This window comes from Budorcas taxicolor, chromosome 19 (assembly GCF_023091745.1).
Source record: "Budorcas taxicolor isolate Tak-1 chromosome 19, Takin1.1, whole genome shotgun sequence".
Classification (NCBI taxonomy): Eukaryota; Metazoa; Chordata; class Mammalia; order Artiodactyla; family Bovidae; genus Budorcas; species Budorcas taxicolor.
Genome location: NC_068928.1, coordinates 20,454,969 through 20,466,757, shown reverse-complemented (window position 1 = coordinate 20,466,757; position 11,789 = coordinate 20,454,969). Strand labels below are relative to the sequence as shown.

Below are 11,789 nucleotides of genomic sequence, written 5' to 3'. Positions count from 1 at the left end.
TATGAGTTGGAGCAAACTCAGAGAGATAGTGAAGGACATGGAAGCCTGGTGTGCTGCAGTCCATGGGGGTCGCAAAGAGTTGGATACAACCTAGCTACTGAACAACAACAAGAACACCCATAGCAGTGTTATGAGGGTCACCTCGAGACAGTATTGGGTGACACAGGGCCCCTGGCACGTAGCTGGCACTCGGTGAGGGACAGTTGTGTTCATTGGTTGGCCACGTGTGGGCTCTGCTGGAATAACCTCTCTCTCTCTTTCTCTCTGCAGCGGCAAGAGCGGGGCACAAAGGTCCTGTACTAAGCACCTGTAATCCTCTGGGGGTGCCACCCCTGGAAACAGCGCCCCCACCATGTTTAACCTCATGAAGAAAGACAAGGACAAAGATGGCGGGCGGAAGGAGAAGAAGGAAAAGAAGGAGAAGAAGGAGCGGATGTCGGCGGCGGAGCTGCGGAGCCTGGAAGAGATGAGCCTGCGTCGCGGCTTCTTCAACCTGAACCGCTCCTCCAAGCGCGACTCCAGGACGCGCCTGGAGATCTCCAACCCCATCCCCATCAAGGTGGCCAGTGGCTCGGACCTGCACCTGACAGACATCGACTCGGACAGCAACAGGGGCAGCGTCGTCCTGGACTCGGGCCACCTGAGCACAGCCAGCTCCAGCGACGACCTCAAGGGCGAGGAAGGCGGCGGGCGGGGTTCGGTGCTGCAGCGGGCGGCCAAGTTCGGCTCCCTGGCCAAGCAGAACTCGCAGATGATCGCCAAGCGCTTCTCCTTCTCCCAGCGCAGCCGGGACGAGAGCACGTCGGAAACCTCCACCCCCTCGGAGCATTCTGCCGCCCCATCCCCGCAGGTGGAGGTGAGGACCCTGGAGGGACAGCTGACGCAGCATCCCGGCCCGGGTATCCCTCGATCAGGACCTCGGTCCCGAGCCCCGGAGCTGGTGACCAAAAGGTTTCCCGCTGACCTGCGTTTGCCCCCGGTCCTGCCCCCACCACCCCCTGCCCTTCGGGAACTGGAACTGCTGCGAAGGCCCACCGGGGACTTTGGCTTCTCCCTGCGGCGCACCACCATGCTGGATCGGGGGCCCGAAGGCCAGGTCTACCGGCGGGTGGTTCACTTTGCGGAGCCCGGCGCGGGCACCAAGGACCTGGCCCTGGGGCTGGTGCCCGGTGACCGTCTGGTGGAAATCAATGGACTCAAGGTGGAGAACAAGTCCAGGGATGAGATTGTGGAGATGATCCGGCAGTCTGGGGACAGCGTGCGGCTCAAGGTGCAGCCTATCCCAGAGCTCAGCGAGCTCAGCCAGAGCTGGCTGGGGAGCATGGAGGGACTCCGCAGGGAGCCAGCCCATGTAAGTGTTTGCCTGGGCAGCCAGGGGTGAGCGGGGACTGGGTATGCTGGCCTCTCTGGCGGCTGGGAGGATGGTGGGGGTACCCAATAGCTATCATCAGAGCCTAGCAAGTGCAAGGGGTGATGTGGTCCACTCCTTGGGCTCCAGGACAACTTACCTGGCCTGTGGGGAGAAGTGACCCCAGCAGATGTGATACACCATAATACGGACTGTATGATACCTGCGTGGGCTGTATGTCCTGAGCCCTAAATGGAGGCATTGAGAAAGCTAACATGTGCCACTTCCAGCTATGAGAGACACTCTGGACTACTACTAGTCCAGACTGGTATGTGGACTAAAATATAGGATTTCCATTTTTTATGTATTGGAGGTGAAAAAAAGATAAATTATTTTAAATCAGGTATCACATGGGACGTCTGTAATGTGTGGCTGCTTTAGTAGTAGCTCTTGGGGAGGTGACTGCAGGCCTTCTTTTACCCCTGAGCAACTGAGGAGCTGAACACCAGGTAAGGTTGCAGAGATAAGCAGGGGCCAGATCATGGAGGACCTTGTAAATAATGGTAGGAGTTTAGATTTTAGTCCAGTGAAATGGTACCATTGTAGGATTTTCAGCAGGGGAGTGACTGGATCTGATTTATAAAGATCACTTGGGCTCCAACAGTCTTTATTATCTCCTGGAAGAAGAAAAAGCACAGCCCTGGAAAGGCAACAGGGATCTAGCCTACAGAGATAGTATGACCTGACTGTCCCTGAGATCTCAACTCGTATCCAGCCCACACAAAACAGCCATGGAAGGGGTGACATAGGAGCAGAAGACACTGAGATTAGATGTGTGAGCAGGTCTCTAGGGGAATGGATATCTCTAACCCCAGGGGACTCTTGATAGGGTGGCTACATATCAGTTTGGAATGTTCTGCCTAGAGACAATCCATGAGGGATAAATTGGCTCTAGCCCTCCCTTTCTCCTGCCTGTGGGTTTTAGGATTGTCTGGATCTAGTCCCTGCAGCCTGACCACTGCATAGCCTGGCCGGGACCTTTCAGCACTAAGTGACCGGCCAGATGTGTCAAAGTCAAAAGTGGGAGGAAATGCTAAGGAAGCAGGCAGAGTCCCCATCCTAGTTTTCTCCCAGGGAGGGGAAGTGGACGCTCGGTTGGCTAGTCAGTCTGGCAGCATCTCGGGCCTGGAGGGCCTGGGAGCAGCAGGGTTAGGCTCTGGCAGGAAGCACTGGAGTCAGGTCCCCGACCTTCCTCTACCCTGGGGCTGGTGGGGTCAGGACGCTCTGCTAGTCAGGAAAGGATCTTGAGTGGGAGGGAGCCTGTCATGGAATCCAGGGGAGGACTGGAACTCATTTATTCCAGAAACACCCATCAAGCACCTACTATGTGTTAGCTATCAGACTAGACTGAACTCAGGGAACCTCAGCCTAGATGGAGTAGTCTTTATTTCAGAGCCAGAGATCATACTATGATCATACCACGGGTCTCTCTGCTTTCTACCAGGGTGATATTGCTTTTAACAGATGGAATTTTCTTCCTCTTCAAGAATGAATCCCCTCTGGGAGATTGTTGCCAGCTCCCTGCTGAACCATAGCACAGGTCTCTGAGGGGCCCTCGGCCTGGCATCCCAGATGCTGTTCAGTTTTGTCCGTATAGCACAGAGATCGTCCTGGCATCTCACATTTCCCAGCCCCTCTCCCTTCCCAGCCAGCTGCTGCTGCCTCCTCCCTGGGGAATTGGATGGCTCAGCTGTCAAGGCCCTGGTGGATCCTGCAGTACAGCAGGTACCCCTGAAAGGCCGGGTTGCTCTCGCCTCTGTGGGGCAAACCCAGCTGATGCCCAGAGAATGTCTCCCTCCACCTGGGGGATCGGGCATGGGAGGCAGTAGAAAGCCCCATCGTCAGGAGTCTCCTAGAGCCCTCTGACAGGTTCAGAGTAGCCCCTGCATCTTTTCCCACCTGGGTAGGTAGCGGGGACTTGGGCCAAAGCAGAGAGGAGCAGAGTGAGCCTGGCATTCCAGTGTCCTGGGACGGCCCCCCGGGGCTGGTGGAGGAGTGTTGCAGCCTCTTCTGGGACTCTTGTCCTTTATCTCCTCCTCTTCCTCCCACTCCTACTCCTGCTCCTTTTCTTGGCAGTGATTCTAATCCCAGTTTCATGCCAAGAAAAGAGTCTTCCCGCTTCCTCCAGGCTCCTGGGCGGGGATCCCTGACAACTCCAGCCCCACAGGGACAGCTCCTGGCGGTCACCCTGCCCATCAGGCCGTCCATCAACTGTGTCCACACGTCACCTGTCCCCAGGGAGCTCTGAGGGAGCTGGCTAGCCATCTGTTCCCTCTCGGCACACAGATGGGGGCCATGGGGCCTTTTCTCCACAACCTCTTCAGAGGGCCCCAGGGAGACACAGCCCCGTGGGTTTCCTTCTCACACGGTGTGTGCCCAGAATGCTCGGTTCACACCTCCTTTGTGTGTCCCTGTGGCTGCTCGACAGGGTTCCACTGGGAGCAGGGGTGAGCTCTGGCAGGAGGATAGACTTGGGACCTCATAGGAATCACTTAGCTGGCCCAGGAGGAGCAGCTCTTCTGTGTCTTTTCTTCCACTCACCTGCCTATGAAATAAACAATTCTTGAGCACTTCTTGTGTGCTTGGTCCTGGGGTCCAGCACTGAATAGCACATAACCTCAGCCCCAAGGAGATCACAGTCTGGTAGGAGAGATGCTCAAGCAGCAAAGACAGTGCCATTTGAGAAGCTCAATGACAGAGGCCAGGACATGGTCCTGGGGAGCACAGAAGAGGGACTTCTAGGACAGCCTTGGGAAGGAATGAGGGAGAACCAATATCTGGGAGGGAGATGAGTGTAGGGGAGACAAGAAGAGGAAGAGGAAGGCTGTAAGACACATGGCGAGGTCTGGAGACTGGAGAGAATGACCCATCTGGGGCATAAGACTGGGGGATTGTGTGGGGACAGTATTGAGAGAAGCAGCAGGAGAGGCGAGCAGGAAGCAGGTCACCGAGGCCCTTGTGAGTCATCTAGGGAATGCGAACTTTAACCTAAAGGCAGTGAAGCGATTTAATTAGGGAGTGATGGGAACAGGTTTTTGAAAAACCTCTCTGGCTGCTTATGGAGAATGCTTTCAGCTCTAGCAAGGATAGCTGTGGGGAGACTAGTGAGGGAGCTGTAGTGTCTCAGTAAGATGGATGGAGGCCTGAATTCGGGTAGAAGCAGTGCAGATGAAGAGACGTGTCCGACAGGAGCAACTGAAGTAGGCTCTGTTGTCTTTTTTGTTTATTTTTATTTAAATTTTTTAAAAAAATTATAGTTGATATACAGTGTTGTGTTAGTTTTTGGTGTTGAGCAAAGTGATTCAGTTATGCATGTGTGTGTATATATATATATATATTTTTTTTTTCAGATTCTTTTCCACTATAGTTCATTACAAGATACTGAATATCGTTCCTTATGCTATACAGTAGGACCTTGTTGCTTATCTATTTTATTTGTATTTGTATTTGTTAATCCCAAGCTCCTAATCCATCTGTTCCACTTCCCGCTTTCTCCTTTGGTAATCATAAGTTTGTTTTCTATGTCTGTGAGTCTGTTTCTCTTCTGTAAATAAGTTTATTTATATCAAATTTTTAGACTCCACATTTAAGTGATATCCTAGGATATTTGTCTTTCTCTGACTTACTTCCCTTAGTATGATAGTGAAGTGAAGTCGCTCAGTCGTGTCCGACTCTTTGTGACCCCGTGGACTGTAGCCCACCAGGCTCCTCTGTCCACGGGATTCTCCAGGCAAGAATACTGGAGTGGGTTGCCATTTGATAATATCTATGTTTATCCGTGTTGCTGCAAATGGCATTATTTCATTCTTTTTTATAGCTGAGTAGTATTCCATTATGTGTGTGTATGTATGTGTGTATAAATATAAATATATACATATATATCACATTTTCTTGATCAGTTCACCTGTCCATGGACATTTAGGTTGCTTCCTTGTCTTGGCTATTTAAATAGTGCTCTTATGAACTTAGGGGTGCCCTGTAGTCTTGTTGATTTGCTGGTGTGGGAGAAGGAAGAGAGGAGGGGTCAAGTGTGATGCCAGAGTTAGGGGAAGAGGCTAAGTCCTTTCTTCAGCTTCTCAGGGAAAATGTTTTAGGACATCTGTATGGGGATCAGTTACTCAAGTTTTCTAAAGGCAAAGAGATCCTTGAGTTGCTGAAATTGGAGGAGGTGTTGGTAATAATGAGGATCTTAAAACCCTAGTTGGTTCAGAATTCCTTCCTCCAGGTCAAGGAGTCTGTGTGGGCAAGTCAATACTCTTTAAGAAGGGGCAGAAGCCTGTTAGGGACTAGGACCTGAGGGAGGGGAGAGCCTTTCTGTTTATATTCTCATTGGGCCTTCATAGGGGACAGATATGGTTTCTGAGAAATGGAGGGTGTTTCTGCTGAGCTCAGAAAAGCCCACTTGGCTAAACCCTGGCCAATGCATTTGTCCCCCTGCCACCAAGAGCCAGAGGAGCTGGCCTGCATGGGAGCCGTACCTAGAAAGCACCGCTCCCCTGAGCTTTCCAGGATGTGGTAGGAGGGGAGGGATGGGTGCTTAAAGGAAGGTGTATCACTCCCTCCCATCCAAGGCTGGTTTCCTGAACCCTCTCAAGCTGTCAGGCATTTGCCTGAGGTCTGTAGTCCAATCTCTTCTGTTGGAACTTGGGATTTGTACTCAAAGGCTGTAGGGCTGTAAGTTTCCTAAAGAGGTCATCGTGTCCATCTAAAACCACCTCCACACTCAGGAGAATCTGGAAGATAGCATTTATAGTGTAAACAGCATGGACTTTGTAGCCAGAACGACCTGTGTTTGTGTTTTCCTAAAGTTACCAAGCTTTTGTGAGCTTTAGTTGACTTACTCCTTTAAGCTTTATAAAAAAATTTGCTTGGCTGTGCTGGGTCGTAGTTGCAGTATGCAGGATCTAGACCCCTGATCAGTTGCAGCATGTGGGATCTGGTTCCCTGACCAGGGATGGAACCTGGGCCCCCTGTATTGGAAGGTGGAATCGTAACCACCCGACTGCAGGGAAGTCCCTCCCTTAAACATGTAATGAATCTGCTTAGGGACCAGCACTATACCAGGCATAGGGAGATTAAATAAATAAAATGCGATCTTTCCTTGAGGAAGCATGAAGTGAAGTGAAGTGAAATCGCTCAGCTGTGTCCGTATAGACCTAAGTAAAGAAATGCAACCAGGTACCATAACTGCTATCACAGGTCTGAATGGCTATGCAGTGGGGTGAGGAGGAGGAAGCGGCCAGTCCTGCCACAGGAGAAGGGGTGGCAATTAGGAGAGGCCTCCCAGGCAAAGTGAGCCATGACCGCTCTAAACGGGCTCTATTCTTTCCTCCCAGAATTTGAGAAGACTAACTCAGAGAAGTATTCACGCCCAACTAACTACAGTTTTCTCTGAGAAGGAGAATAAGACTGGTGCTAAAGGGAGGCTTGTTTATTCTGCACACCATGCTCTGTGGGCCTTTATTGAAGATAAACATGTTTGTGTATTAGATGACGTCACTTATTAGACTTTAGCAGTAGTAAACGCTCAGGGAAATTAGTTCCTTTCCCTCTGCCCAGTCTCTAATACCATCCATGGAAGGCAATTTTACACCCTCTGTGTTAATGAGGAGCTTCCCTAGTAGCTCAGTTGCTAAAGAATCTGCTTGCAATGCAGGAGACCCCAGTTCAATTCCTGGGTTGGGAAGTTTCCCTGGAGAAGGGATAGGGCTGCCCACTCCAGTATTCATGGGCTTCCCTGGTGGCTCAGACGGTAAGGAATCTGCCTGCAGTGTGAGAGACCTGGGTTCGATCCCTGGGTTGGGAAGATGCCCTGGAGGAGGGCATGGCAACCCACTCCAGTATTCTTGTCTAGAGAATCCCCATGGACAGAGGAGCCTGGCGGGCTACAGTCCATGGGGTCTCAAAGAGTTGGACATGACTGAGCCCACACACACATGCTTCCTGTGTTAATCAACCCATTCTGGTACTCTTCCATTCTTGCCCCTGGTAAGGTTTTCTTTCCAATAGGACTCCTAACACTTTTGTCCAAACTCTTTCTCTGAGGCTCTGTTCTTAAGACAGCCCACTGGTGGGAGAGGTGGGACATTGGGTGCTCTCTTGCTTTTTCCACATTTTAGAGCCAGGCTTCTCAGACCTGCAGGTGTGGTCCTCAGTGGCCTTGCAGGGGACTGGCCAGGCAGGGTTGTCTGCATTTGGGAGAAGGCTATAATGGAGGCCCTGGGAAGAAACGGTGTGAGCCTCCTCTGCCTGGTCCCCAGGACCCCTGGGTGCTGTCACGAGTGGGGCCCAAAAGATTCCAAGGGGAGACTTGAAACTGCTGCTTCCTGGTCAGCCAGGCTGGCTTCTGGGCAACAGGCTTTCCCAGGGGATTCTGCTGGTGGTGGGGTGGTGGGGTACCGCCTGAGTTCAGTGTTCTAGAATGCCCTGTTCCTACTGCTACTCCAGGACATTTTCGCTTCATTTTATGCCAAAGTTCCTGGCATCAGAGTCTCACCATGGGAGAGCCTGGTTTGGGGGCTCAGGGTAGAACCCAAACTATATCCTTTTGGATATATGAAAGACAGGTGGATGGGTTCAAGGATGTATGACCTGGTGAGCGAAAGGTCTTTAGGAGCATTTTGGGGGGTTGTCTGTCCTGGATTAGTGGGGTGCCTGGGACCAGCAGAATAGTGTGGTGAACTGGGTCACTTCCATTCTGCTAGGTCTCCCTTCTGTCTTCAGAGGTCCAGTCTGCCTTTTCCCCGGGGAGATGCTAGACGAACGACAGCCCCAGAGCGCGCTGGCCACCCAGCCCGTGGGTGGTGGGCACAGTGCCCGGGCCACACTGGCCTGGGTGTGGGTACATGTCATGGTCACTAGTTGTTTTCGCAGGCACAGCTTGGAGCCCTGATGCAGGGGCTGGGCCTTGATGAAGGTAGGCTGTTCCAGCCCCTTCCCGCCCTGACCAGCACCCCTCCGGCCCACCCTGATCCCCCAGACCACCTTGGCCTCCTCTCCCTTCTGATCTCTTTTATTTGTACTGAAATGGTTCTGGAAAATACCAGATATGCAAACACCCAGACGGGGGGAGGTGGGTGAGGAGTGGGGTGAAGACGGGGGTGTGTGTGTGGCGGGTGGGAACACAAGTATTTTAAAAATGCTGCAAATCTCTACAGCATTTCCCAGAAACCACAAGCACGCGTTCTGCCTGCCAGCAGGGCTCCCGCTGCCCCCCTACCCTGAGCTGCTGGATTCTCCTCACTGGAGCCTGGGGTGGGGAACAGCGTTGTGGGGGTGGGGATTGGTGACCCGTTGGGGTGGGGGCTCCCCTGCTGCCTGGGCAGGTTGCCTGGTGCCTCCTTTGTCCATCTGGGCAGCAGGTATGAATGTGCCCCAGGCCTCTGCAGTACCCTGGGCACCCACCATGCCAGACAGGCACTGCCAAGGAGTGGAGTCATCATGGTCCCCCACTCCTTGCTATGCCATTTGAGGGGCCCCCAGCCAGCCCTCGAGTCCCATGTGGTGTTTGGCAGCAGCTTCTGTTCTGTTAAATACAGGGGACAGTGTTAGCAAAGCTTATTTTTTCAGTCATTGGCTCTAGTTGGGTTGGGAAACTATTTCCTTAGACCTGGGTCACTGCTCTGGCTCCCTTCACCTCCTGCCATATGTTCCTCAGAATCAGGGCATGGCGTTCTGCCCCTGCCTGGCTCACCTGGCCACTCTGCACAAACTCTGTGGCAGGAAAGAATGTTGGGGGTTCACCTGGCCTTCTGTGTGGTACCCAGTACAGTGTGTAGCTCACACAGGCTCCCTAGGTGGTATTTAATTGATCTGGTAAAGATTCAGTCTGAATAGAGATGCTTTGAGGGAAGGGCAGGAAAAATAGTAGCGAGATTGAAGATCATGGTTAGTGTTCACCCCGCTTCTGTTAGAGGCTGTTCTAGATGTCTCCCACATATGAACTCAGTACATTTTCCCAGCAACCCTTTGAAGTAGGTACTATAATGATCTTTGTTTTGCAGATGAGGAAACTGGATTACAGAGAGGGTTCAGGTTAGGTAAGTTGCCTACGGTTTCATGGCTACTAAGTCCCTGGTCAGGATTTGAACTCAGGGTACACCTCCTGGCCCTTCACTCTGCATAGGAGAGCTGTGTATCCACATGCGTACGTATGTGTTAGCTGCTCAGTCATATCTGACTCTCTGCGACCCTATGGACTGTATGCAGCCTGCCAGGCTCCTCTGTCCCTGGAATTCTCCAGGCAAGAATACTGGAGTGGGTAGCCATTCCCTTCTCCAGGGGATCTTCCCAACCCAGGGATTAAACCCCAGGTCTCCTGCATTGCAGGCAGATTCTTTACTGTCTGAGCCACCAGGGAAGCCCTGTGTGTCCATATATCCATGTATACATCCATACATCTACATAAGGTAGAGGAAGGCAGTCTCTGGGTATCCTTATACATCCACTGCCCAGCCCTGGCCTGGGCCTTCTGGTTCCTGCTCCCAGGTCCCTAGAAGCCTCTTCTCCAGAAGGAAAGGGGGCACCAGGGGGGTGACTGGCCACTCACGCTGTGTGGATGCTACAGAAGTATGTGACTGTTGCTCTCAGCCTCTCTGGAGGATCCACCTGAGGAAGTGAGCCCAAGGGGCAGCAGGCAGGATTCAATCTTTTTTATTTTCCCTGATGTGGACCATTTTAAAAGTCTTTATTGAGTTTGCTACAATATTGCTTCTGTCTTATGTTTTGCTTTTTGGGTGCTGATGCCTGTGGGATCTTAGCTTCCCAACCAGGGATCGAACCCGTGCCCCCTGCATTGGAAGGTGAAGTCTTAACCACTGGACCACTGGGGAAGTCCCGGGATTTACCCTTGTGGGAGCTGGGAGAGGTCCTGGAAAGGGGCCTGAGGGAAGCCATGGGAAGAGAAGCGTCTTGGCAGCCTTCAGGTTCGGTGCCCTGGGGTGGGGGAGGGGTGTTCATATACTCCTTATACATCTTCCCCTGCTAGATGCCGGAAGCCAGGCCCATTGCCCCCTCACCTTTTTGGCTCTCACTGACATGCTGGTACTGACCTCTGTAGCCCTTAGGGTAGCAAGATCCCAGAATGTCGCCTCTGACCAGGAGCAGGTCCTCTTTTTATGCAGGAGTGAGCATGTCGTTTTCTAGTGTGCCCTGCAGGACGAAGGCGAGGACCGCAGCCCGGCACAGTGCCTGGCAGGTGGCGGGCGTGCAGCTCAGCGTCCCCACTGGCTTCTGCCATCCAGTCCCTGCTGTTTCTTTTGTCTGTAATGCTTTTTCCTGTCCACCCCCATATAGTCATACATACACACGGGCCCGGTTTGACCATCATTTCCTGAGGGAAACCTTCCCTGGTCCTCTCTCAGACCACGGCAGCTCTATACAGCGCCCCCACCCCTGCACAGCCTTCATTAGGATTGTAATGAATTCGTTCTCTTCTCATTTCTGCCCTGCTGGAGCGCTTGAGAAGGGCGGATATTTTGTTGAAGGAAAGAAGACGGTTCTCAAGTCAGAAACTGGTTCCCTTGTTCAGCTCAGTCTCCCTGCTGGCCGTCCTCGGTGACCTGGCTGCAGTGTGTTAACGACTCTTGGTTCTGTGCTCAGATGCCTAGCATCCCTCACAGGAGTGGAGATGAAATAGGACTAGGCAGCCAGGAGTGGGAGCCTGGGAGGGGGCTCTGGGAGGAGGGCCACTGGGACAGCCTGCCCAAGGAGGCACCGAGCGCTGGTGAGAAGCAGATTCGGGGTCACATGGGGTCACACAGTGTCCGGCCCAGGGGACCTGGGAGGAATGTGCCTGTCTTAGTGGCTGCAGGTCTCTGATGGGGTGGAGCGTGGCCCGGCCAGGGCACAGGGCACCCTCTTCCCTTCTGCTTTCCCTGGGCTGCCTGAGTGCTGGAATGTTGGCAGGCTGGGAATGTTCACAGCAAGGATTTTTCCCAGTCAGGGCGACAGATTCCAGCTGGAGCCTGGGGACATCTCCCCCGTGGGCAGGGGCTACCGGAGAGATGGGTGGGGTGGGGGCAGAGGTGGGACAGCCCCAACTGCTCTGCTCTTGGGGCCCGGACTCGGTTCCCATCCTCTCTGGGAGATGCAAGGGGGGCCCAGCGAGGGGGAAGCCGGGTTCCTGGAGAAGCAGTGGGAGGCCTTGGGGACCAGAGACCTCGCCTCAGCAAGGCAAGAACGTGGCTGGTCCTATCCTCCAAGCCCTCACTTCCTCCAGTTGGTGCATGCATCAGGAAGGGTGCCGCCTCAAATTCCATCCTCAGGTGGGGCTGCATCTGCTCAGACCCAGGTTCTTTGGCCTCTAGGGACCAGCAGCCTTGGCGCAAGGTAGCATTGCTGAGCTTGTCACCTGTATCTCTCCGCCACCTCGCAGGGGCCC

At 53.2% G+C, this 11,789-nt stretch overlaps 1 protein-coding gene across 1 annotated transcript in view; it reads left to right on the top strand.

Moving 5' to 3' along the window:
• Positions 1 to 352: 352 nt before the first annotated feature.
• The window catches only part of MYO18A (myosin XVIIIA), an 85,947-nt gene continuing 74,510 nt past the window's right edge, over positions 353 to 11,789 (top strand). The window contains exon 1 of the mRNA XM_052657337.1: positions 353 to 1,351. Coding sequence (XP_052513297.1) covers positions 353 to 1,351 — 999 coding nt within the window. The remainder of the gene's footprint in view (positions 1,352 to 11,789) is intronic.